The sequence below is a fragment of the Mobula hypostoma genome, chromosome 20, assembly GCF_963921235.1.
Source record: "Mobula hypostoma chromosome 20, sMobHyp1.1, whole genome shotgun sequence".
Classification (NCBI taxonomy): domain Eukaryota; kingdom Metazoa; phylum Chordata; class Chondrichthyes; order Myliobatiformes; family Myliobatidae; genus Mobula; species Mobula hypostoma.
Genome location: NC_086116.1, coordinates 23658548 through 23686181, shown reverse-complemented (window position 1 = coordinate 23686181; position 27634 = coordinate 23658548). Strand labels below are relative to the sequence as shown.

The window sequence follows — 27634 nt, the reverse complement described above, 5'->3', positions numbered from 1 at the left end:
CAAGGTCCGAGGGAACACTCTGTCAGGTCCCGGGGATTTATCCACTTTAATTTTCCTCAAGACAGCAAGCGCCTCCTCCTTTTCAATCTGTACAGTTTCAATGGTCTCACTACTTGATTCCCTCAATTCCATAGATTTCATGCTAGCTTCCTTAGTAAATACAGACGCAAAAAACCTATTTAAGATCTCCCCCATTTCCTTTGGTTCCGCACAAAGCCGACCACTCTGATCTTCAAGAGGACGAATTTTATCCCTTACAATCCTTTTGCTCTTAATATACTTGTAAAAGCTCTTTGGATTATCCTTCACTTTGACTGCCAAGGCAATCTCATGTATTCTTTTAGCCCTCCTGACTTCTTTCTTAAGTATTTTCTTGCACTTCTTCTACTCCTCAAGCACCTGATTTACCCCCTGTTTCCTATACATTTCTTACAACTCCCTCTTCTTCTTTATCAGAGTTGCAATATCCCTTGAGAACCAAGATTCCTTATTCCTATTCAATTTGCCTTTAATCCTGACAGGAACATACAAACTCTGCACTCTCAAAATTTCCCCATTGAAGGCTTCCCACCTACCAATCACATCTTTGCCAGAGAACAACCTGTCCCAATCCACGCTTTTTAGATCCTTTCTCATTTCTTCAAATTTGGCCTTCTTCCAATTCAGAACCTCAACCCTAGGACCAGATCTATCCTTGTCCATGATCAAATTGAAACTAATGGTGTTATGATCACTGGAACCAAAGTGCTCCCCTACACAGACTTCTGTCACTTGTCCTCCTCCTGTCTTCTCCTATCATTTCGGATCTCCCCCTCCCCCTCCCACTTTCAAATCTCTTCTTTCAGTTAGTCCTGACGAACGGTCTCGGCCCGAAACGTCGACTATACCTCTTCCTCTAGATGTTGCCTGGCCTGCTGCGTTCCACCAGCATTTTGTGTGTGTTGCTTGAATTTCCAGCATCTGCAGATTTTCTTGTGTTTGCGTTATACCCAACTAAAATGGACAAAGCAAAAGTCATAATTCCTTTGATATCACTGCAAAATATACTTTCCCCACATTGTACATAATAATTAGTAACAAGATATGCAGAAAAATGTTTTAACGAAGGTAAAACAAGAGGCAGCCATGGTTAAAACCATCCACTGTTGGTCCAGCCTATCGGTCTCCATGCTACCGGACTGCTTTGATGACATCAACTGGAATGTCTTTCGTGATGAAGATATCTCCGAGTTCATCGAAGGGGTCACGAGCTTCATCTGGAAGTGCATTGAGGATGTTGTCACCAGAAATCGGTCAGGGTCTATCCAAAACAGAAACTCTGGATCAACAGTTCCACGCGAGCAGCACTTACCACGCAACCCAAGAGCTTACGTTGCCATCGACCAACAGGAACTCAAGAAATGTGGTTATGATGTGCACAAAGTCATCAAGGCAGCGAAACGACAATACAGGGACAAGATCCAGACACAACTCTCCACCAACAACACACACAGCTTATGGCAAGGTCTGCACACCATCACAGACTTCAAAGCTAAACACAGTGGAGTTTCCAACATCACTGCCTCTCACCCAGATGAGCTAAGTCTTTTTTTACGCTCGGTTCAATGTCGCCAATACTGAGCCCCTGAGGAGGGCCAGCGAAGCAACCTGCACCTTGGTCATCTCTGAGGCTGAAGTACGCACGTGTTTCCAATGAGTGGACAGTCACAAGGCTGCGGGACCAGACAACTGGCTGGTGTGTTTACAGACATTTTTAATCTCTCCCTCTCCCTGTGTAGAGTGCCCTCCTGCTTCAAAACATCCACCATTGCTCCTGTACCTAAAAAGACCAAGGTAACGTGTCTGAACAACTGGCGTCCTGCCACACTCACCTCAAATATAAGCAAATGCTTTGAGAGGCTGGTCAAGGACGACATCTGCAGCTTGTTACCACCCACACTGGACCCCATACAATTCACCTACCGACACAACCAATTGACAGATGATGCAATAGCCACTGCTCTACACACTGTCTTTACACCTCTGGAGAAGCAGGATGCTTATGTGAGAATGCTGTTCTTGGACTACAGTTCAATGCCATAATTCCATCCAGGCTTGTCAAGAAGCTCAGAAACCTCGGCCTTCACCCTGCCTTGTGTAGCCGGATCCTGGACTTCATGTCAGATCGCCAGCAAGTGGGAAGAGTGACCTCCCTCAGGAGCCCCTCAGGGCTGTGTATGAAATCCCCTTCTTCACTCCCTGTATACCCATATGACTGTGTCGCCGCCCACAGCTCCAATCCACTAATTAAATTTGCTGACAATAATACATTGATTGGCCCAGTCTCAAATAATAATGAGACAGCCTACAGAGAGGAAGTCATCACCCTGACAGTCATCAGCCTCTCCCTCAATGTCACAAAAACGAAGGACCTGGTAGTGGATTACAGGAGGAATGGAGACAGGCTAACCCCTATTGACATCAATGGATGTGGGGTTGAGGGGGTGAACAGCTTTCTCAGCTCCTCAGCATACACATCACCAACGGTCTCATGTGGTCTGTACATACTGGATGTGTGGTGAAAAAAGCACAGCAATGCCTCTTTCACCTCAGACAGTTGAGGAAGTTTGGTATGGGCCCCTAAATCCTAAGAACTTTTTACAGGGGCACAATTGAGAGCATCCTGACTGGCTGCATCACTGCCTGGTATGGGAACAATACTTCCCTCAATCGCAGGACTCTGCAGAGAGTGGTGCGGACAGCCCAGCCCATCTATAGATGTGAACTTCCCACTACTCAGGACATTTACAAAGACAGGTGTGTAAAAAGGGCCCGAAGGATCACTAGGGACCCGAGTTACCCCAACCACAAACTCTTCCAGCTGCTACCATCCGGGAAACAATACCGCAGCATAAAAGCCAGGACTAACAGGCTCTGGGACAGCTTCTTCCACCAGGCCAACATACTGATTAATTCATGCTGATACAATTGTCTTTCTATGTTATATTAACTGTTCTGTTGTATATACTATTTATTACAAATTACTATAAATTGTGCATTGCACATTTAGACAGAAGCGTATCATAAAGATCTTTACTCATGTATATGAAGGATGTAATAAAGTCAATTCAATTCAAAATTTAAGATTGCTGATTCACTTATCTTGCTCCTTCAGAATTTTCTCATAATACCTGAAGTATAAACATATTCTATGAATTTTCCCCACCAGTCATATCCTAGTAATGTAAATCATGTCCAGTTGTATCCATGTCATGTCCAAATCTATTTTGAGACACCAATGGGAAATCTGACTGACCTTCAAGATCTTTATTTATGAAGTATGCTCTTATGCATTTATAGAGTATGCTTTTTCAAACTCCAAGTCATATCTCCTGAATTTTTACTTTTACTTGCATTAAAATGAGGACAAGTGAATGAAACCAAACATTTCATTGTGGAACAGATGGACCTATCTGAAGAATGTTTTATCCAAAATGTCTACGAAGGTCACAGCCATCTTCAAGAAAATCAGCTATATGCAACAATCTGAGAAGCCAAGCATCTGTATCATGCAATTGATGCAAAATTAGTACGAGTCCATTCTTCCAACCAAGTTTTTATTTTCTCTATGCTATTGTTTAACCATTCGCACTTTATCACACACTTCATTCCCTTCATGTGACTTGCAAGTATTCAATTCTCAGGTCGTAGTTAACATGTTGCAACGAGACAAGATATGACAGCAAGTTATCAGAGCTGCTCACTTGCTTGCTTTCCCCCATTTATTATCAAATGTACTCAACCTTCGATTCACCAACTTCTGCACAGAGTTTGTGAGCTTTACCACAGAACTAGTTCATACTTTACCGCACAAGGTTTATTAGTGCCGCCACATGGTAATCGAAAACAAGGTTTCTTTTACACTAGAAGCATCTGCATTTCTGTGTCACCTGCAATATGCAGATACTTTGCAAAGCAGTTACAAATTTTTAAACGTCAAAGCAAAAAAGAATGTCTGGGTATCTAGAGCACTGGCAAGACCACATCTGAAGTATTACACACTGCACTAGTCTTCTTACTTATAGAAGGGTATTAATAAATTAGGAGATGTTCACAAGTTTTGAAAGGCAAGATAATGAGGAAGATTAGGATAGGCTAGATCCACCGGAATTTAGTAAAGTGGCAGGGGACCCAAGTGAAATAAATGAGATCTTGACAAGATGGAGACAGAGACATTTTTATTTTGCAACTCCACTTTGAACTAATTGAAATGAAAACACGGGGAGTCTGGAATGTGAGTCTAACTTCATTTTTACTTTAAGCGAAACACCTGCATATGATGCAGTGACGTGATAACACATGCCATTCGTGTACTTTGTAGCTATAACCATAATGTATTTAAATAATCAAACAATATATTCACAATATAACTCAAATATTACTGATATATTATACACAACATTTTGCTGTTATGGTTTAATCTGGGACTTTGCTTCATTATTCAAAAATACAGGACTGCTTGTTTTAAACAGATAAGATATTTTTGTTTGAAGACAATGGATCAAAAGAATGTGGACATAGTCTCAGTGATGTATGAGAAGCCAAGCTTCTGCATCATGCAATTGATGCAAAATTAGTACGACTCCATTCTCATAGACAAAATTTTTGAAAAGCAAAGTGTGTTGGCAACTTCAAACAGGCCTGTTTTGAAGAAAACCCCGCTCAATTATCACCAGCAAGTAACCTGTTGCACCAGGGATCCCAACACATGAGGCCACTGCTGCACTACAATAAGGAATGCCTATCGTTCGTTCATGAGACTGCATTTTGGCAAGTCAAATTGTTCGGCTGTACTCCTACTACCTGCATACAGACACAGTCTAAAGGGCAAGGCTCCAGCGATCAAGACAACCAAGAGGTGGTCGCGGGAGGCAGAGGAATGGTTACTGGATTGCCTTGAGTCAGTGAACTGGGCCGTGTTCAAGAAATCATCTGAGGACCTGAATGACTACACCAGGGTTGTTGCAGACTTTACTAAAACTGCTGTGGATGAGTATATCCCCACAAAATTTCCACAATCAGAAGCACTGAATGAACAGTGAAATACGGAACCTCCTGACAGACAGATCAGAGCATTCAAGTCTGGAGATCAAGAATGCTCCAAGAGGTGCAGGTACGGTCTCCAGAAAGCCATCTCATGGGCAAAATGCAGACTCCAGACTAGACTGGAATCAACAAGCAACACTCGACAGCTATGCCAGTGTTTGAGTGCCATAACCTCCTACAAAGTTAAATCTTGTGACATAGGGAACAGTAGAGTTTTGCTTCCAGATGAGCTCAATACCTTCTGTGCTCACTTTAACCACCAGAACGAGGATGAAGGATAGCACACCCCCATGTCTTCCGATGATCCTTTAGTCTCAGTATCTGACGAAGAGAGTGAATTCAAGGAAAACATCCCAGTCTGGGTGGAGTAACCGGATGAGGACAGAAGACCTCTGCTGACCAAGTGGCTGATGCTTTCACGGATGTCTTCAACCTCTCACACCAGCAGTGTGTGGTACTCTCCTGTTTCAAGCAGGCTTCAATCCTAATGGTGCCCAAGAAAAGCGTGGTAAATTGTCTAAATGACCATCGCCCTGTGGCATTTACATCCACAGTGACAAAGCGTTTCGAGAGGCTGCTGTAAAAGCATATCAACTCCTGTCTGAGTGGCGACTTGGATCCGCTCTAATTTGCCTACTGAAGCAACAGATCTACAGCAGATGCTATCTCGTGGGCTGTCCATACAATGCTGGAACATCTGGACAGAATGTAATCCAATGCTATCCAGTCATATGCGAATGTAGGTTCAGTTCCTCCGAATTATCAGAATGTTGATTATCAGACAGCACAGGAGAAGAAAATGTTCCTTCCCACTGGATATTGGGAACAACAGCTCCATTGTTTTCAGTTGATGGCTCAAGCTCTATTACTTAGACATAATCTCTCTCAATCTCCTTCACATCTCTGTGCAATCTTCACCAATTTGACATCAGTCATCATTGTTAACATCTCCAAAGTTCTGTCCTGGGCCCAACACCAATGCAAACACAAGGAAGGCACACCAGTAAATCTACTTCATTCAGAGTTTGAGGAGATCTGGTTTGTCACCAAACACTCTTGTAAATTTCGATAGAGGTTCCAAAGCAAAGAATCAAAAAAGGCTGCGGAGGACTGTAGACTCAGTCAGCTCCATCATGGGCACAACCCTCCTCCCAATCGAGGACATCTTAAGAATGTTAGACATAGGAGCGGAATTATGCCATTCAGCCCAAAAAGTTACTTTGTCATTCCCATTCTCCTGCCTTCTCCCTGTAACCTTTGATGCCCTGACTAATCAAGAACCTATCAAACTCTGCTTTAAATATACCCAATGACTTGGGCTCCACAACCACTTGTAGCAATGAATTCAACAAGTTCATCACACTCTGGCGAAAGAAATTCCTCTTCATCTGAGAATGTGTCCTCTGATCCTAGACTCCCTCGCTGTAGGGAACATCCTCTGCACATTCACTCTATCTAGGCCTTTCAAAATTTGAAAGGTTAGGAGGTGGTGGCTCAAGGCACCAGCATCCATCATTCAGGGACTTTGGCATCTGGGACCTGCCCTCTTCTCATTATCATCGGGGTACAGAAGTGTGAAGACCTACACTCACTGACTCAGGAACATTTTCTTCCCCGTCCACCCTCAGGTTTCTGAGCAGTCCATTTTTTTTTTCATTACAGTATTCCCTTTCTTACACTATTATGTATTTTATAGTAATTTTATGTTCATTCTGTACTGGTGCCACAAAGAAACAAATTTTCATGTTGTAAAAGAAAGCAGTAATAAACCCTACTCTGATTCTGAACATTATGCTATCAAAATGTACAGTTACTTCATGAATTATAGAATCTAGATCTGAGAAATCAATTTAGATGCATAGATTTCCCAATGCCTTGTTCAAAATTCAAAAGCTCTATGAACTGCTGTTAATCAAATTTGAATGGAATGGAATGAAATGATTTTTATTGTCATTATGCATAGGTACGATGAAACTCTGTTTGGCCTCCTCTCAGGCAATTAAATAAAGCGGTAGATAAAAACAAGACAGTAATAGAAAAACGGTATTAAATTTGTAATAACATTGTCAAAGGAGTGAGGAGCACTGACACGAGTTAATCTTTTCGAAGATTTTCCCTTTCTACCACATGAATAGCAGGCTTAATACCTGTTCTGAACCTTTAATAGTGAAAATGACCCAGAGATCAATTTGATTCCTCGCTACAAATGCTCCAGTAAACTCTTCCACACAGTTGGGAGAAAGTGCCTAGGACTTCTTTACACAACCTCTAGTGGTATAGTTGAGATTAATCATTTTATCTCTCTACTCCATTACAGCACACTGAAGTAACAGTGCAGTTTCAGAGAATATTGTTTGGAGTCAAATCTCTTACATACAAATTCCAAACTACATTCATCTTCATCATTACATGCCATGTTGTATGACATAGGCAATTATGGTCTCATGACCATGATTGTTCTTGGCAAATTTTTCTACAGAAGTGGCTTGCCATTGCCTTCTTCTAGGCCATGTCTTTACAAGACGGGTGACCCTAACCATTATCAATACTCTTCAGAGACTGTCTGTCTAGCACAGTGGTCACATAACCAGAACTTGTGATATGTACCAGTTGCTCATACAACCATCCACCACCTGCTCCCATGGATTCACGTGACCCTGATCGGGGGGCGGGGGGCTAAGCAGGTGTACACCTTGCCCAAGGGTGACCTGCAGGCTAGCGGAGAGGAGTGCCTTACACCTCCTTTGGTAGAGACGCAGCTCCACCCTGCCAAACTGAAGTTTCAAAGAGCCTTATTTTGCAATAACCAATTTAAGCAGTCTTCAATATGAAAACAAAACAGAAAACTTGCCATCAGATATTGGAGGATATAGATCCTAAGTAATATACTTTTATAGTTGTCCCAACATTAATGATACCTTTGAAAGTTTTTACTGCTTAATTTCCAGTCTTTGAAAAAATCTACATTTCTGTCAGTTCTACATAATTATGAACAAAAACTTATCTTCAGGCTTCACAGCAAATGATAAGCCCTCTCCAACCCCACAGACAGCCTGAATCAATTAATTCCAAGGCTCTTTTAAATCCAAATGCAGGTTCCAATAATACTCTTCCATCACAAGAAACACTGATTACTGTCACCACCAACATTCCTTGCCTCCACCAAAATCCCATCTCCTCTTCTACTGATACCTTTGCTCATGAATTTATGACATTACTACAGGCTTTTATTGACAAGCCACACATCAAACAACTTGGCATCCACACTATTACTGCCCAGATCCTAAGCAACACGCACAAAATGCTGGAGGAACTCAGCAGGTCAGGCAGCATATCTGCAGACTTTCTCATGTTTATGATTTGCTGCCCAGCTCCTATCCTGGTCAAATCCAGCCACATTCCACCCCCCGCAACAGGGCTTTGATCAAAAGGTCAATAGTATTCAGTCTGCCTGAAACCCCACAGCTCACCATGAACACAAGCTTCATGGGAAAAGCCACATCAAAAGCAGAAGCAGAGAAAATTGAAAGCGAGGCCGTGAGACAATCCAGCTAGCACAACCACAAATAGCTTGAACTCTGCTCACTCCTGGTAGCTATTAAAGTTAGGCCGTCAAATGTTCAAAAAATAATAATGAGTTCCCTCATTTTCAATCCTGTTAAAATTCAAGATCATTCGCCAGATAAATAAAATGACAGATTCGCCAATGGTTCAGTGAGTAATGTACAACTAAATGTGCCTTCAGACTACAATGTTCTATTGTCCATTCGCTATTTTTTTTAGCCATTCAACTAACTTCACGCTAAAAAATCATTGAAAATTCTTCAATCTAATTGAAGTACACACATTGGTGATGTTTGATTAATGCTCCAAAAACGCAAAATTCCCTATCCTGATCAAAACATGAACATCAGCCAACTGCGTGGGTTTCAGATACTACCAGAAGCCGTGGCGCTATACCTCAGCAAACAACTCACAGGAAGCAAAGATGAAAGGATATGAAATTGGCGAAAGCAAAAGGTCACAGGCTGATCATGACAGCATTAGCAATGCAGGTTTGATTACCGCAAATTTCAAATGAATGGAGAGGTGTGAAGAAGCTGGGGTTACAGCATCAGCATAAGTAAATAAAAAGGGAGAAAGTTTAAAAAAAGATGCAGAGAAAAAATTTACGCAGAGGTACCTCTTGTAATTGAGGGCCTGTCTGTATTCATGCAAATATAGCAGTCATCCCTCATTGCAACAAATTGTCAATTAATCACATGGAATAATATTCCATCTGAAAAAACACAGGCAAGTGATTGCTACACTGATCCTGCTCTAAATTTTAATTTTGTTCCTCTCTCACAACCTGCTTTAGTATTTGAAAATATTAATAAAAGCTTAAAGAAGAATGTTATGATATTTATATTTTACAAAACCTTACAAATTTAGTTTGCTCATAACAGCAAAAGGGTTTCACCTGTTCAACTTTTATATTTAAAAAATCCAGTGAAATTTGGCGCTGCTGGACTGATCAAATTAAAACTCAAAATAGTGTACAGTATGTAGTAAACTCCTTTTACTGTCTTGGTTCAAATTCAGATACATGGACACAAAGTTTTAAGTAAAAGATAGTAATTAACAAGAAATCCTGTGTACACTTGGACACGCAGTTAATATCGGGTTAATACCACCAGCATATGATAAGAAATTTGTTTTCTTTGCTGCAACAGTACAATGCAATACATAGTAGAAGAAAAACTGAAATAGTGCAGGTCGGTGGGACTAAGTGAGAGTAAGCGTTCGGCATGGACTAGAAGGGCCAAGATGGCCTGTTTCCGTGCTGTTATTGTTATGTGGTTATATGGTTATACTGTAGTTACATTAACTAAGTGCAAAAATAGAAACAAAAAAGTAGTGAGGTAGTGTTCATGCATTCAATGCCCATTCAGAAATCAGACAGCAGAGGGGAAGCAGCTGTTCCTGAATCTTTGAGTGTGCACCTTCGGGCTTCTGTATCTCCGCCCAGATGGTAGCCATGAGAGCAAGTCACGACCTGGGGGATGGGGATCCTTAATGATGGATGCCACGTTACTGAGGCATCACTCCTTGAAGACATCCTGGATACTATGAAGGCTAGTGCCCATGTGCCCATGGAGCTGACTGAGTTCACAACTTTCTGCAGCTTATTTCAATCCTGTGCAGTAGCCCATCCCCCCACCACCTCCCCTCCATACCAGATGGTGATGCAACCCAGTTAGAATGCTCTCCACGGTACACCTGCAGAAATGGTGACATACTAAATCTCCTCAAACTCCGAATGAAATACACACACAACATGCTGGAGGAACTCAGCAGGCCAGGCAGCATTTATGGAAAAGAGAGCAATCAATGTTTCCGGTTGAGATCCTTCAGCAGGACTGGAAAAAAAAGAAAGATTAGGAGTAGATTTAAAAGGTGCGGGGAGGGGGGAGACATAAGGGGATAGGTGAAACCGAGAGGGGGGAGGGGTTAAGTAAAGAGCTGGGAAGTTGATTGGTGAAAGAGATACAGGGCTGGAGGAGGGGTAACCTAATCAGAGAGGACAGAAGGCCAGGGAAGAAAGAAAAGGGGGGAGGAGCACCAGAGGGAGGCAAGCAGGAGATAAGGTAAGATAAGGAAAAGGGGATGAGGAATGGTGAAGGGGGGCATTACTAGGTGGTGAAAGAGATACAGGGCTGAAATACAGCCATGTTGTGTCTTCTTTGATTGGACTATTGCACAGACACAGTAGAAGTGTTCCTATGCAAGTCCAGTGAAGAGCTGTAAAAACACTGTCTCCATAAAAGAGAGGTACCATCTAGCAGAGTAGCCATCATGGGAGTGGTAAGGCTTTGGTTCAACAGAGCTTCGGTGAGAGCAGGTGGAGGCAAGTTCATTCCTTATTTAACTCTTGAGAGAATAAGGAGAATGTCTACAGAGCCGGTGTTCTGTTCTGGGTGTCAGATGTAGGATTTCCAGGAGACTACCAGTCTCCCTGATAGCCACATCTGCACCAGGTGCATCGAGATGCAGCTCCTTAGAGACCATGTTAAGGAACTGGGGTTGCAGCTCGATGACCTTTGGTTTGTTAGGGGAAGTGAAGAGGTGATAGACAGGAGCTATAGGGAGGCAGTCACCCCAAGGCTACAGGTGACAGATAAATGGGTGACTTTCAGGAGAGGGAAGAAAAAATATCAGATAGTGGAGAGCACCCCTGTTGCTGTCCCCCTCAACAATAAGTACTCCATTTTATTGTTAGGGGGGAATGACCTACCTGGGGGAAGCAACAGTGGCCATGCCTCTGACACCGAGTCTGGCACTGTGGCTCAGAAGGGTAGAGAACCGAAGAGGATGGCAGCAGTAACAGGGTCTCTATAGTTAGGGAACAGATAGGCAATTCTGTGGCTGCAAAATAGAAACACGGCTGGTAGTTTGCCTCCTAGGTGCCAGGGTCCACGGTGTTTCTGAATGCGTCCACAACATCCTGAAAGGGGACAGTAAGGACCAAGAAGTCATGGTACATATTGGTACCAATGACACAGGTAGAAAAGGGAGGAGGTCCTGTAAACAGAATACTGAGAGATAGGAAGGGAGCTGAGAAGCAGGACCTCAAAGGTAGTAATCTTGAGATTGCTGCCTGTGTCACACAACAGTGATGACAGGAATAGAATGAGGTGGCAGATAAATGCGTAGGTGAAGAATTGGAGCAGGGGGCAGGGATTCCAATTTTGGTAGAATTGGGACCTCTTCTGCAGCAGCTGTCCCCTGTATAAAAGGGATGGGTTGCACTTGAATCGGAGAGGCACCAATATTCCTGCGGGCAGGTTTACTAGAGCTGCTGGGAGTGGTTTAAACTAATATGGCAGAGAGTTGGGGACCAGTATGATAGAGCTGAGGATGAGCCAGCAGGTTTACAAGTTGGTGATAGGTGTAAAATGAATGTAACCAAGGACAAGCCAATGACTGGGTGCAAATGCAGACAGACTAAGGAGTTAAATTATACCACAGGGGCAAAATTCAAAAGGGTGAAGAATCCAGGACTGAAGGTGCTGTATTTAAAAGTGCGTAGCATTTGGAATAAGGTGGATGAACTTGTGGCGCAATTAGAAATTGGTCGGTATGACATTGTGGGCATCACTGAGTCGTGGCTGAAAGAAGGCCATAGTTGGGAGTTTAACATCAAAGGATATACCTTGTACTGAAAGGACAGGCAGGCAAGCATAGACAGTGGCGTGGCTCTGTTGGTAAGAGATGGAATTACATCTTTAGAAAGAGGTGACATTGGATCAGAGAATTTTGTATCTTTATGGGTGGAATTAAGAAACTGCAAGAATTAACAAAAACATTATGGGAATCATATACAGACCTCCAAATAGCAGCCAAGATGTGGGATTGAGATTGCAAAGGGAGTTGGAAAAAGTATGTAATGAGAGTAATGTCACAATTGTAATGGGGGACTTAAATATGCAAGGGGATTGGGAAAATCAAGTTGGCATCGGATGGCAAAAGATAGAATTTGTTGAATGCCTACAAGATGGCTTTCTAGAGCAGCTTGTGCTTGAACCTAATAGGGGAAAGGCCATCTTAGATTGAGTGCTGTGTAATAACCCAGATCTTATCAGGGAATCATTAGGAGGCAGTGTTCATAACATGATTGAATTCAAACTGCACTTTGAGAGGGAGAATTACAAGTCACATGTATCAGAATTGCAATGGAATAAAGGGAATTACAGAGGCATGAGAGAGGAACTTGCCCAGATGGATTGGAGGAGGATACTGGTGGGGATGACGGCAGAGCAGAGGTGGCTTAAGTTTCTGGGAATAGTTCACAAAGCGCAAGATAGATACGTCCCACAGAAGAAGTTCTCAAATGGCAGGGGTAGGCAACCACGGCCGACAAGGGAAGTTAAAAACTACATGAAAACCAAGGAAAGGGCACATGAGATAGCAAAAGTGAGTGGGAAGCTGGATAATTTGGAAGCTTTTAAAATCCAACAAAATGCAATTAAAAAATCTATAAGAAGGGAAAAGATGAAATGTGAGGGCAGACTAGCCAATAATATAAAGCAGGATACCAAAAGCTTTTTCCCAATTATATAGAAAGAGTAAAATGGAGGTGAGAGTTGATATTGGACCACTGGAAAATGATGCTGGTGAGGTAACAATGGGAGACAAAGAAATGGCAGATGAACTTAATAAGTACTTTGCTTCAGTGTTTACTGTGGGAGACACCAGCTATATGCCAGAGGTCTGCAAGTGTCAGCAAGCAGGAGTGAGTGGCATTGCTACTACAAAGGAAAAAGTGCTAAGCAAACTCAAAGGACCAGATGCACCACATCCCAGAGTCCTGAGAGAGTTTGCTGTAGAGATAGCAGATGCATTGGTCATGATCGTTCAAGAATCTGGCATGGACCCAGAGGAGTAGAAAATTGCAAATGTCACTCCACTCTTTAAGGGAGGGAGGCAAAAGAAAGGAAATTATATGCCAGTTAGCCTAATCTCAGTGATTGGGAAAGTGTTGGAGTCTATTATTAAGTATGAGGTTTTGGGGTACTTGGAGACTAAATGATAAAATAAATCAAAGTCAGCATGGTTTCTGTAAAGGGAAATCTTGCCTGACAAACCTGTTAGAGTTCTTTGAGGAAGTAACCAGCAGGGTGGACAAAGAAGAGGCAGTGGACATTATTTACTTGGATTTTCAAAAGGCATTTGATAAGATGCCACATGACTCTGCTTAACAAGATAAAATCCGATGGTGTTACAGGAAAGATACTGGCATGGATGCGACCATAAGACATAGGAACAGAATTAGGCCATCTGGCCCATCAAGTCTACTCTGCCATTCAATCATGGCTGATCCTTTTTTTTCTCTCCTCCTCAACCCAGTTCCCAGCCTTCTCCATGTCCAAACGACAAACTATCAATCTCTGCCTTAAATACACCCAACAACCTGGCCTCTACAGCTGCATGTGGCAACAAATTCCACAAATTCACCACCCTTTGGCTAAAGAAATTTCTCTGCATCTGTTTTGAAAGGTCGCCCCTCTATCCTGAGGCTGTCCCCTCTTGTCCTAGAACTTCCCACCATGGGAACATCCTTTCCACATCTACTCTGTCTAGGCCTTTCAACATTCAAAAAGTTTCAATGAGATCCCCCCCGCCCCCAGAGGGATGGCTGACAGGCACGAAGCAGTGCGTGGGAATAAAGAGGGCCTTTTCTGGTTGGCTGCAAGTGACTAGTGGTGTTCCTCACTACTTTTCACATTGTTTGTCAGTGATTTAGATGATGGAATTGATGGCTTTTGTGGCAAAGTTTGCAGATGATATGAAGATAGGTGGTGGAGTAGGTAGTGCTGAGGAAGCAACGCTATTGCAACAGGACTTAGACAAATTAGAAGAATGGGCAAAGAATGTAGCAGGTGGAATACAGCATTGGGAAATATATGATAATGCATTTTCGTAAAAGGGACAATAGTGTGGACTATTATCTAAGTGGGGAGAAAATTCAAACATCAGAGTTGCAGAAGGACTTGGGTGTCCTCGGGCAAGACTCCAGAAGGTTAATTTACAGGTTGAGTCTGTGGTAAAGGCAGCAAATGCAATGTCGGCATTTATTTCAAGGGGAATAGAATATAAAAACAAGGAGAAAATGCTGAGGCTTTACAGGACACTAGCCAGGCTGCACTTAGAGTATTATCAACAGTTTTGGGCCCCACATCTCAGAAAAGATGTGTTGTCATTGGAGAGAGTCCTGAGGAGGTTCACAAGGATGGTTCTGGGAATGAAGGGGTTAACATATGAGGAGCATTTGGCAGCTTTGGGCCTGTACTCACTTGAATTTAGAAGAATGCAGGGGACTTCATTGAAACCTACCCAATGTTGAAGGGACCAGATAAGGTGGCTGTGGAGAAGATGTTTCCTAAAGTGGGGGTACCGAGAACCAGACAGCACAGCCTAAAAATTGAGGGGCAACCTTTTAGAACAGACGTACGGAGGGATTTTTTTTTTAGCCAGATAGTAGTGAATCTGTGGAATACTCTTCTACAGACTGCAGTGGAGGGTATATTTAAAGTGGAAGTTGATAGTTTCCTGATTGATTAGGGCATCAAGGTATATGGTGAGAAGGCAGGTGTATGGGGTTAAGCGGGATCTGGGATCAGCCATGAAGCAATGACAGTGCAAACTCAATGGGCTGAATGGCCTAGTTTTGCTCCTATGTCTTGTGGCATTCTTTGTAGCTGCCTTGATAATGTGGGTCCAGATTAGATTCTCAGAGATATTGACACCTGTTGGAACTTGAAATTGCTTTAATATCTCTGCTGATTGATTGCATATGATAAATATAATGAAATAAGATATTCCATGAACTTCCATCCAAATTAGAAGATTACAATGTTTATAAATTTTAGCAAAATTATCTCACTTGCTATCTCAAGACTGACCCGGCTATTATATCTTGTATGGTTACGAATGGGTGGCAGGGTGGAGATAAGTCTCTACTAAAGGAGGGGTAAGGTGCTCCTTCCCGCCACCAGCCTGCAGATCACCCTTGTGCAAGGTGTATCACCTGCTTAGCGCCCCCCAATAAGGATCACGTGAAGCCAAAGGAGCAGTTTGTGGATGGTCATATCAGCAGCTGGTGCACATCATAAATCCTGGTTATGCAAGCACTGACGCCAGGAAGACATTCTCCAAAGAGTATTGATAATGGCTGGGGTCACCCATCTTGTAAAGACACTCCCAGAAGGCGGCAATGGCAAAACCACTTCTGGTGAAAAATGTGCCAAGAACAATCATGGTCAAAGACCATGACAGTCTACGTCATGAGAGAGTGCGCCATGGTAATGATGGTTATAAAAGTCAATATTTATGAATCTCGCACATCTTTCACTTCCAGCTGAAACTTAATTAAATTAAATTGTATCTTGTCTCATCAAACACAAAGTTTCTTGGGAATGGTCAGGTTTACATATTTAATTATTCATGACAACATCAAGTATAAATCACAAAAGTATCTATGCATAGTATACATAGGACTCATTGCATTCTGGAACAAGATTTTATGTTATTCTGGTTACATGTGTGATGAAGACAGGACATTTTACAAATCAAGCACTGGTCAAAAATATTATGACTGATGCAGGCAAGTACACATACAAAGAAAAGAGTCACAGACCCTAACACCAGCACAAGTTACGGGAGGAGAATTAGGCTATTTGGCCCCTCAGGTTTGCTCCACCATTTCATCATGGCTGATCTGTTTCCCTCTCAGCCCCCTAATCTCCAGCCTCCTCCCCGTACCGCTTCATGCCCTGACTAATCAGGAATTTATCAATCTCTGCCTTAAATATACTCAATGACCATGCCCTCCACAGCCGCCTGTGGCAATAAATTCCACATATTCACCACTCTCAGCTAAAGAAATTCCTCCTCATCTAAAAGGACACCTCTCTATTCCGAGGCTGTGTCCTCTGGTCCTAGACTCCCCCACCACAGGAACTTACCTCTCCACATTCAGTCTATTGAGGCTTTTCAACATTTGAGGGGTTTCAATGAGGTCGCCCCTCGTTCTTCTGAATTCCAGTGGGTAGAGGCCCAGAGCCATCAAACATAGATGGCAACTTCTTTTATAAATCACTTGGGAACCAACTTCAATACATTTTACTGAGATGAATCTAGTTTACCATTGAAATATTAAATGCTTGGCCAGATATTGCTGAAACTACGTCTGTGAAGCAAAGAATAAACATCTTTCAAGCAAATCATACTGGCTATACATTGGCTTTAATTTATTAACTTTGAGGATATACACACTGCTGACAAAGAAAACTATTACTCCCTAAACACGATTTCCCTTGAGGAAATTGTGGTGAACGGCTGCTTTAAACTGCTTCGGTCATGTGGATTGGGAGACGAGAAAAATAGGTCAACCAACAGGATTTTTTTTAAAGTACAGATCTGATTGCTTTAGTCATCTTTGATGATACTAGTGTATTTTCATAAGAATGGTTTAATTCCAGATTAATTATTGAATTTAAATTTCTCAGATGTCATTGTGCAACTTGAACTGATATTGATGAATTGATTTTATTTGCTTTATTTATTTAGAGATACAGCGCAGAGTAGGCCCAAGTGGGCCTTCAAGCAGTGTCTTCCCAGCAATCCTGATTTAGCTATTAGGCTCTTGAACAAAAGAGGATAACTACACTCATCTATTGGTTCCCACAACCAATGATCTCACTTTATCTTGTTATTTCATGCTGTCGTTATTTATTGCTATTTATTTATATTTGCAATTGCACAGTTTGTTGTCTTCTATGCTCTACATGATCTTTCATTGATGTCACAGTTACATAGTCGTGCTAATTATGCCCGCAGGAAAAAGAATCTCGGGGTTGTACAAAGTGACATATACTGTACGTACTCTGAGTATAATAAATTTACTTTGAACCTGATCATAGGACAATTTACAATGCCCATTTTACTTACCCAGTATTTATTTGGATTGTGGTGCAGGAGGAAACCTGGGCACCCAGCGGAAACCCAGATAGAACGTACAGAGATTCCTTATAAAGGAGGCTGGAATTGAACTCTGAATTCTGACTCCAAAGCTGTAACAGCGTCACACTAACAACTGTGTGTTATGACGTATAACTTGCATGTGAAATCAAGAACAATGGAGAACAGGGGATGCAGAAAATGCAGTGATCCTACTGACTCTCAAAAGTTGTGGATTGGCGCAATGATAATGCTATCCAACATTTACTCACCAATAACCCGCGTGCTGTTGTCCAGTTTGGAAACAGGCATGACCACTCAGCCACGGATGGCCACTGCTTGGGTCCAAACATGAACCAAATGAGCAGAATTTGAGAAGTGAGGAGAGAGTGACTACCTTTGGTGTCAGGACACGAACTCAATAGATGGCATCGAGAAGCCCTGGTACCACTGTGGGCGTCTTGGGGGGGGGGGTGAAAATTACTCCAGTGGTTGGAGTCACACTGCACACAAAGATGATCTTGGTTTTTCTGAGATCAATCATCTCAACTCCAGGTCATCACTGCTGGACACTTCCTTGAGGAATTCCTCAACCCAAACATCATTATCTACTTCATGAATTGCCAGGCATAAGTGGGAACACATTTGCTGATGCTTGCATTATGCCACTATTGACTAGATAACAACTCATACTTGTAGGCAGTGAGATCGGGATCTGTGCTAAGTGGCAAGCAATATTTACACCAGGAAAGGCAACAATCATCTCCAACCTTTGCCATCACCTACCTTTGCCATTCAATATCAGTACCAAAGTTCAAATTAAAATTATCAGAGTACATACATGTCACCACATACAACCCCGAGATTCTTCTTCTATGGGCATACCTAGCAAATTTACAGAACAGCGAGTTGCCATCATCACTATTAAACCCAAACATCAGCCAGGCTAAGATGGACCATGGATACATGCAGAGTAATTCAGCAAATTCCATTATCAATGACAATGATTTCAGGTACATGAGAACACTGTCAATATCACTATCTGGGCTTAGAAATATATCAGCCTCCACGACAAGCAGCTTTCAGTTTAACAAAATAGATCATCAGCACCTTCTGAAGGAGGCAAGCAAAGTTAAGCAATAAATTCCGGCCTTCCCAATAACTCCCAGATTCTCAAGAATAAGTAAATAACACATTCCTACCAGACGGTCGTCGAGTTAATCTGTTTTTGACTGGAACTGGAAAGCAAACAGAGAGGTTGTCAGTCAGTTTTTTTAAATTAAATATTTAGGACATTCAATATTAATACTCGATGCAAATTATAAATGTTTTCAGAATGTATTTAGTTATAGAAACACAATGGAAATGGTTGACCTGATTTTAACAATATTTACCTTGTAATAAAAAGTATGCATTGTTCTCAGCATTCTGCATTTTAACACATAACTTGATAGCTGAACCCAATGACAAATTTGCTACATTTCACTAATACATACAGACATCCCACCTCCCGGAAGTTCCGGGAGTCTCCCGCATATGAATAGTGGCTCCTTGATGCCCGCAAATTATATACAATATCACGGAAATCAATTTTTTTGAGAGCGAGCGAGAGAAAGCAAGCGAGAGAGAGAGAGAGAGCGCAAGAGAAAGCAAGCGAGAGTGCGAGAGAGAGAGAGAGAGCGAGAGTGGGAGAGAGAGCGCGAGAGAGAAGGGAAGCGAGAGCCATGGCAGAGTGTTCCAAAAAAAAAAGAAAATATAAAACGTACGTCACCCCAGACTACACTAAAGTGTACCCCTGCCTAATAGGGGTCAAAAATAATGACAGTGTTGCTCACTGCACTGTTTGCAACAGTGACTTTTCTATTGCCCATGGTGGGTTAAGACTGTAAAAGACATGGTGAGGTGAGTTTAACAGGTGTCATTCGTTCACTAGCATAGCTAACGTTATTTAAACTAGCTGGCTAGCTGCTAAGGAGCTACTCTATTGCAGACATCCCACCTCTCCCGGAAGTCTCCCGCAAATTGATGATGCTACCTCCCTGAAATCAGTTTTTGCAGGGTGGGATGTCTGTACATACATGAACTCTCTTAATGAAGATCTTTAATCTGAAGTGCATGACATGTTTCTCATTTGCCCTTGATTTCAATGTATAACTTCCATTTTACATGCAAGTTTCGGTACAGTTTAAAAAAAGAACAAAATGTCTGGGTTGCTCTGTGGATTTTTTTTCCGTATAATTGAGAAGTTGTATTATTTTAAAGAAACTAAGAGTGAACAAGCTCTTGTAACTGCTAATTTGGCTTCTGCAATTCCACTCTTTTTCTAAAAATACACACAAACTACTTACTTCCCTTGCTATTATTTTGACATTACTTTTTGATATTATTAATCAAGTTCATTTTTGCTATATACTCAATTCAGAAACTTCCCAGTGATATTTCTGGGAATTAAAATTGACCCCTTGACAGATTCTTTCTTCCCATCACCTCTTGCCGCTAGAATGATCCTCCAATCATGTTATGACCTGGAACATCTGTTCCTTTGAGACGCATCAGCCAAATTTCTAATCCAACTCTCATCAGATTCTGCCACCAGACCCACAATGTTCACTTTCCTGTTCGTTTGTTCTCCCTTGGGAAAGAAAAGTAATGGCATTTACTCTGAGCCCTCCGTGTTTAGAGATTTGACAACAGGCCTGCAGTCACTCTACTCTTGGCTGCTCTTTACTTGCTGTTTCTAAGGTTTTTCTTCACACAAGGAGCCTGGATGAACTCAACTGTTTGATTTGAAGGGAAGCCACATTCCACAAGTCAGCCAATTGGTTTGGTTGGGGAAAAAAAAGACAGCCTTTTCTATTTTTCATGGTCTGATCCCCACCCACAAAGCTCTGGTTATGAAATAGATTATAAACTTTAAAAACACACATTTTTAAGTTTGAACATAACCAGATCCAAATCAAGATGGTCAAACGCCCTGAAGCAAAACCTCTGCAATCTTAATTTTTGCAGTCAGTATTCATTGCACTAAAAATATTGTAACAAACTTGTGTGCAAACAGAATTTTGACTAAATGTTTATAATGGGAATAGTCTCTGTAAACGTTTACCCATTATCCTGCAGTTGCAAGCTTCCCACCAATTTGCTGAGCTTTCTCTGGCTGCCTTGCCAAATTTTAGTCTCCAAGTGCTTTTCTTTATATTTCTGAATCACTGCAACCCTACCCTTCATTTTAAATGGTTGCACAACTCAAGAGCCTGAGCCCACTCACATTCCTGGACTTGTTCTTGTAAACTTCTCAGTTGTTACTTAGACAGCACCCATCCGTAATTCCAGGGAATAAAAATCAAAAGAGGTTCCTTACCACCCACTCCGCTCATTTTCCCTTTCTGCCAGATTCCCAACTTCTCTTGCTAGCCCAGCTTCTAAGAGCTCACTGCTTTTCTTACAAGTGTTTCTCTCGGTTAAAGATGGCACTACTGAAGATGCGCAACAGCTTACTGGTAACCATTACTTATAAGATCTTTCATGAAGTAAATTGTGGTGAACTAGCACCGCAGACCGTGAGGAGTCATTGCAAGGTGCAACATGTCCAGGCTGCGGGGTTTGCAGATGGAGTTTGTATCACTACTGGAGATGGAGCAAGCGATTTGGAGAGAAGTTGACGTGGAAGAGTTTTGATGCCTGTCCACCTAACCTGGGTGCGAGGTTGGATCACTCAAAGCGCCGACCCGACTAGCTGAGACCAAGAACGGTTTCGGGCAGGGCGGTCCAGGCGTATCAGGATGCCGGGATCACAGTCCTAGAACGTGGAACTACTCAGTGCTTGGACAATTTAAACACTGGCCCAGATAAGACTGGGAGTCCAAATGTCGGGTACAGAGGCGAGGGCCAGCTGATTTCGCTTGCTCTCCCAAGAATGTTCATTCCTTTCTCCATGGCACCAAGGCTGTGAGCTGAGCCGGCTGCCGTGCGCTTATGCCCTGCTGGTGTGAGAGTTAGGGACCGAGGCTTGGCTTGGTCCTACTCTGGCTGTTCCATGAGTGGATCTGGGACAGTCTAGTTCGGGATGCTGTTGGTTTGCTTCTATTGTTTGCACAAGGTGTTTTCCCCCTCTCTCTTTCACTGCACAGTGGTTTCTGGTCTTTATTTTAAATTGGGTATTTATGTTTCTTGATTTGTGGCTGCCTGTAAGCAGACAAATTTGAAGGTGTATAATTTATACCTTATTTGATGATAAATGCGCTTTGAATCTCGAATCTTTCTACTGTTCCAATCTCCTCTTTTATATCCTTTAAATATGAATAAGGCTAATTTTCCATTTATTTCCTAATCCCAACCCTCTCCCTGGCCCCAAGCAATTAAACTCTGGATATCCAGCAACGTTGGTCTAGTGCATGCAAAATACTACTTCATACCTTCGCACGTGGCGACAAGCTCCCACCCTTGAATGAAAAACAATGGCGATACCATCGCTGTCAGAGCTACCCTTGTAAATTCCATTTTTGATTTCAGTCCCAAAAATCAAGTGCATTTACTTTCCCACTTTTCCACAACCCCTGTCACTTCTTCCAAAGAGAAATGTATAACACTCAGTAAGATCCACTAACATTGAAAATGAATGCCTCCATGTCAATCAATTTGAAAGTGAAAACTGCCACAGTATTGAATCGGTCTTAGGTAAAAATGTGAGAAGAAACAACTGAATATGGATGGGCCCAGCTTTTGAACTAAAGAGATGATGGTGCAATCCTCATTCACCTCACTAGGTAGATCCAACAGGAGAAACCAACAGTAACGCTTAGAATATTCAGAATAAGAAGGCACAAAGAGTTGGGGGATCCAGCCCTAAAAGACAACATAACATAAATGAAAGAAATAGAATAACACAACTGGAGAACTACATATTGAATGGAACTACTGTTCCCCATTCAACACAAAATGGGTAAACAGAATCCAGTCAGGGATGAATACAGACTCACCAATGAGGGCCAAAATAAAGTCATACCTTTATGATAAAGCCTAGTTGGCTTCCTCTAGCAAACGGCTTGGAGAGAAGCCAGCCACAAACTTCAGGAGGCACCCACAAGGCAACAGCTGACAGATAATTTCAAGTAATCTATTATCCCTAGCCACCAAATATTTTCACAATGGGGTCAGAAACAATTTGACGTTTATCTAGTTTATGCCTGATGGGCATACACATGCTCCTCAACAGCTTGTGTAGCACTTAACTGCAAAGTTTAACAATTAGAAACTGCAAACAATGATCTGAACAGAATGACTTAATGCTGAAAAATGTGTAGAACAGAAATTAACAGTGCAAGACCTTGCAAACCAACTGGAATCACTTGCCATGGTTCCTGCATATTCTATCATATGGTTCAAGTACTTCACTAAACAGGTACACACCAATTACTAGCATTTCACAACCAGCACTGACGGAGCCCCTCGGCCCACTCGAGTGAGGGAACCCCTCTGCTTACACTTGACTGACTAGCACAATCGATCGCCAGGCTTTGGTCAAATCCAGTGCATGCCAGATAACTCAGCTTTCTGTATGTGGCTCAGAAAAGAACAACCATGTCACAAAGCTTGGTCCAAGATTTCAATACAGAACAGTGACCCAGCCCCGAAAATATCCACTACTTGCGTTAAAGCCAAAACTGGCCACTGCTCCGCCAGAAATCAACGCTGCCATGTGTACAAATCTTCCCTACCCGCAATTTAAAAATCTGTTGAATTTTTGAAATAATTTTTTAAAATTAAAAAATAAAAGCATCTCAAACTACTTTAAGTCAGTTAATTGACATCAGCAGGCCTTGAAAATCCATTGAAATCTGTGAAATTTCTGATCCTGCTCCAAGAACATGTCAGCATAATATTGATAATAGATTCCTTCATAAGATAATGAAGAGTGAGAGGAAAAAGTGCTGGGTGTGGTGTGCATGGATTTCCAAACATCTATAGTATACTGCCATCCATATTATATCACATACTGTATGCTTGTCATTATTATATAGGGGTGTCATCAAGACAGTAGAATAAAGAGGTTGTGGCAGTATCGAGAGAAATTTGGCCAAATTACAGGCAACAGAGTTGCAGTGAAAGGTCATTTCTCAGGCTGGAGAGAAACTCAGAGTTAATTCCAGCATTCAGAGTGACGGAAAACATACAAAAGGGCAGTATTTGAGCGTTGCGAGAGACCAAATGGAATCAACAGACATCAAAGTTGCTGGTGAACGCAGCAGGCCAGGCAGCATCTCTAGGAAGAGGTGCAGTCGATGTTTCAGGCCGAGACCCTTTTATGTGTGTTGCTTGAATTTCTAGCATCTGCAGAATTCCTGTTGTTGACCAAATGGAATGGCTGAGTTGTCCTTCCACGCAGCTGGCTCAGGTTCAAGGTGCTAAATCACTTTTTTCCATGTGGGGTCCAGCTGCAAAACATGGTGATAGATGCTATCCCATCTGCTACTCAGCAGGCCCAAGACCCTCAGCAGATGAGCTCACATCCAGGACTTGTGTGATGTTTTGCAACTTCAAAACATTAAACTAATTCAAAGGAAGACATGCAAGTCCAAGAAAGCAAGTCTAACTTCATGTTTACTTTAAGTAATGCACACACATATCACATGGTAGCATGATTATGTATGCATTTCACATATTTATACATATAACCCTTAACAGATTATTTAAATGAACAAGAATGAGATATATATATAGGCATCCGTTAGTCTCGCGAGACCATGGATCTCTGGGAAGTCTCACTTCAATCTGTGTTGGTAGAGCAGCATCTGTTGTGGCATAACCAGTAGACTGCTGCTTTCCGTGTTGTGCCATCACGGTAAGGCGACGCTGGAGTGTCCTCTCCAGGGCGTAGGCCTGGGCAAGGTTGTATGGAAGACCGGCTGTTGCCCATGCGGCAAGTCTCCCCTCTCCACGACACCGATGTTGTCCAAGGGAAGGGCAAGGGCCGATACAGCTTGGCTCCGGTGTCGTCGCAGGAGTTGCCAGAACGAGGTTGACGGCAACTTCGGACTGCCTAAGGGACTCCAGCTCCGGATTTGTCCTCAGGGCTTACTCCTGAAGCCTTTCCCATGAGAGGGTATGGCCACAAGGCAGCGGAGGTTTGAAATCAGAGTTTTCCCTCTCTTAGATGGACTGCCTTCCCAGGCTGACGAGCTCCATCTACCCGAAGCACTGGTTTTAAGGCGCCAGGACCCGCCTTCGCCCCTTCTCCTATCAGTAGAAACAGTTCCACCTAAAGGCTGATTTATACTTCTGCGTCAACTCGATGCCATAAATATGGCGTTGCCGCAGAGCCTACGCGGATCCCTATGCCGTAGCCTGACGCGCACCTCTACCAAAATGTAACTACACATCGTGGCAACGCGAACCGAACAACTATGATTGGTCCACTTGGTAGCATTGCATTTCCTCCTAAGCTGCAACAGCTTCCCATTGGCTGACTGAAGGGCAGGGCAGGAACTCTGGCTGCAATGCTTTCCATAAAGCTTTACAGACCTCTGAAATTATGGAGGACACATTTTGCTTTTACGAAAAAAGACACTCGCTTTATACTTGTTTACCCCGATAAGACTACCATGACCATGAAGCCTTGCACGGGCAGGTGTGTGCGCATGCGTGACATGCGCAAATTGCAGAGCAACACAGACACACCAATGCACAAGTATAAATCAGCCTTTACAGTAGCCTAACAAAGCAATAGAACTACAGGGTGAACAGCAGGCTTAAAAGAAATGTACATTTCTAATGAGTTCTAACCATGGAACAATAGGCTATAAACAGGCTTAACAAAACAGAACAATTCACAGCTCACTGTCTATTAGCTTTAAGAGACCCTTAACCTAAAGAAAATCCAACTATGAATGCTGATTTGTATCTATTCAGAGTTCAAACTTGCTTCGCCCTCCTTCAACGCAGTAGACGGAATACACACAGTACCCCGAGACTCTGTAACAAGGTGAAAGATTCGCTGTTATTACGATGCCATGCAAGCTGCACCCAAGTTACTTGCATTACACAAAATTTTAAATTGGCTCAACAAGCTGGATCAGTTGCACTGAACTATTTTAACAAAAATCACTCTTGGGAATTTTTGTAAGTGCTGATTTTAGTTTTGGCTAAGTGACAGACAATACTTCCCACTAAAGAATAATAGGAATGGATTCAGCCCAGTTTTTTTAAAACATGCTTTAAACTTCATCCTTTTATGGAAATCCAAACTCCTACAAGTTGCTATAATCTGACAGTTATACTTGTGCAAGTTCCAAGACAGATATGAAAAATGTCATGACAAGTTCAAAACAATTCCACATGAAACTAAACTTGTTCTCTTCGTTAGGGTTTCTGTAAAGTACAAATCCTACAACAAAGAAATCACCAAGTTTCAGTTTTTTAAATATATCATAAAGTTGTGCTAAATCTATTAAAAGATCCTGCTACTTCCTTTATAATCTTCTGATACTAGCAGAGCATGGGGACTCAACTAAAATGAACATACAGACAACTTCTTAAGCTCAAGAGGTTCTGCAGATGCTGGAAATCTATAGCAACACACACAAAATGCTGGAGGAACTCAGCAGATCAGGTAGCATCTATAAACAACTGACGTTCAGGCCGAGACTCAATATCAGGACTTGATGCATTTGAGCATTTCTTTGCCATTCAGCACAATGGGATTGTAACTTCAACTCAACGCTCCCACATAGCTTCAGCAAATGTTCACCCCTTCACAACAGAATCACAAATATTTTCCCTATGTCTGTGAGAACTAACCAAAATCAATTTGCCTTTTTTCAGCACCAGCTTTAAGTAAATTAAGCAAATTTAATTTCAGGATTAAATTTATAACTGGTGAAACGATCAGAAGATAGTAGGGAGAGATTAAAATAAAACAGAATAGAGTGGTCAGAATCTGGTACTCAATATCTGAAAGGCTGGTAGAGGTATACAATCTCGAAAGCTGGATAAGCATTTCAAGGGTCAACATTTACAGAGACGTGGACAGAACTCATTTGGCCAGCAAGCACACCATGGCCCACATACCTATTTATAGGCCATTGGTTTCCATGAGGCAACTCTACCACATATAGTACTGTGCAAAAATCTTAGGAACACGTATATAGCTAGTGTGCCCAAGACTTTTGCACAGTACTGTGGTAATTTTATGTATTGCATTGTAACTGCTACCACACAAAAAAAATCAAATTTCAGGACTTAGGTGAGTGTAATAAACCCAATTCTGATACGGCTCTCTATTGTGGACTGAGAGTGGGAAGGGGGCAAGGAGAGGAGAATCATGGTTATGAAAAAGGGGAAGGGAGAGGGGAGGGACCAAGGAGACATCCTGTACTGATCAATAAATCAGTTGTTTGGAATCAAAGCACTTTGGTTGGAGTCCCAGGGCAGGGTGTGTCTACACTCGTGCCACCACCCCTCCCACCTTTCTGGCACTCCTTCTCTACCACCTGTCCCACACCCCTCCTGGGCCCTCCACCCTCACCATTCCCAACATCTTTTGCTCCCACCAGATTTACAAACTTACTCTCCACTCTACAGTGACAGATACAGTACTGTGCAAGAGTCTTAGACACCCTAGCTAAAAACATGTGCCTAAAACTTCTGTGCAGTTCTGTTTTAAAACAAAATTTTCTTTATTTCACAAAATTATTGGAATTATAACTTTAGTAAATAAGTGAATGAACATACAGGCAAATTGATTCTAGCTCCTTCATTCATTAAGTCACATTTCCAGAATCTGCTGTTTCATTATTTCTGTTAAAACCGGGCCCATGGACACCATGCAAATGCAACAATTAAACAATCAAACATTGAATATTTAAACAATTAATTTAATTTAAACAATTAAGCATTCTTACTGTATTACAGGTCCCCTCCCCACCACAAGTATTATCTCAGAGATGGTTTCCACCCCTCCAACCCCATTTCTATTGGTTGGGAAATAATAAGTCTGCCTGAGCTTTACTATCATGATGCAATCATTTTCGCCTTACATTCCACCTCACTG

At 42.2% G+C, this 27634-nt stretch overlaps 1 protein-coding gene across 1 annotated transcript in view; it reads right to left on the bottom strand.

The window, feature by feature from the left end:
• The window catches only part of LOC134359382 (cAMP-dependent protein kinase type II-beta regulatory subunit-like), a 98012-nt gene that overhangs the window by 45351 nt on the left and 25027 nt on the right, over positions 1-27634 (bottom strand). Inside the window, exon 2 of the mRNA XM_063072544.1 lies at positions 18789-18824. Within this exon, the coding sequence (XP_062928614.1) occupies positions 18789-18824 (36 nt within the window). The remainder of the gene's footprint in view (positions 1-18788; positions 18825-27634) is intronic.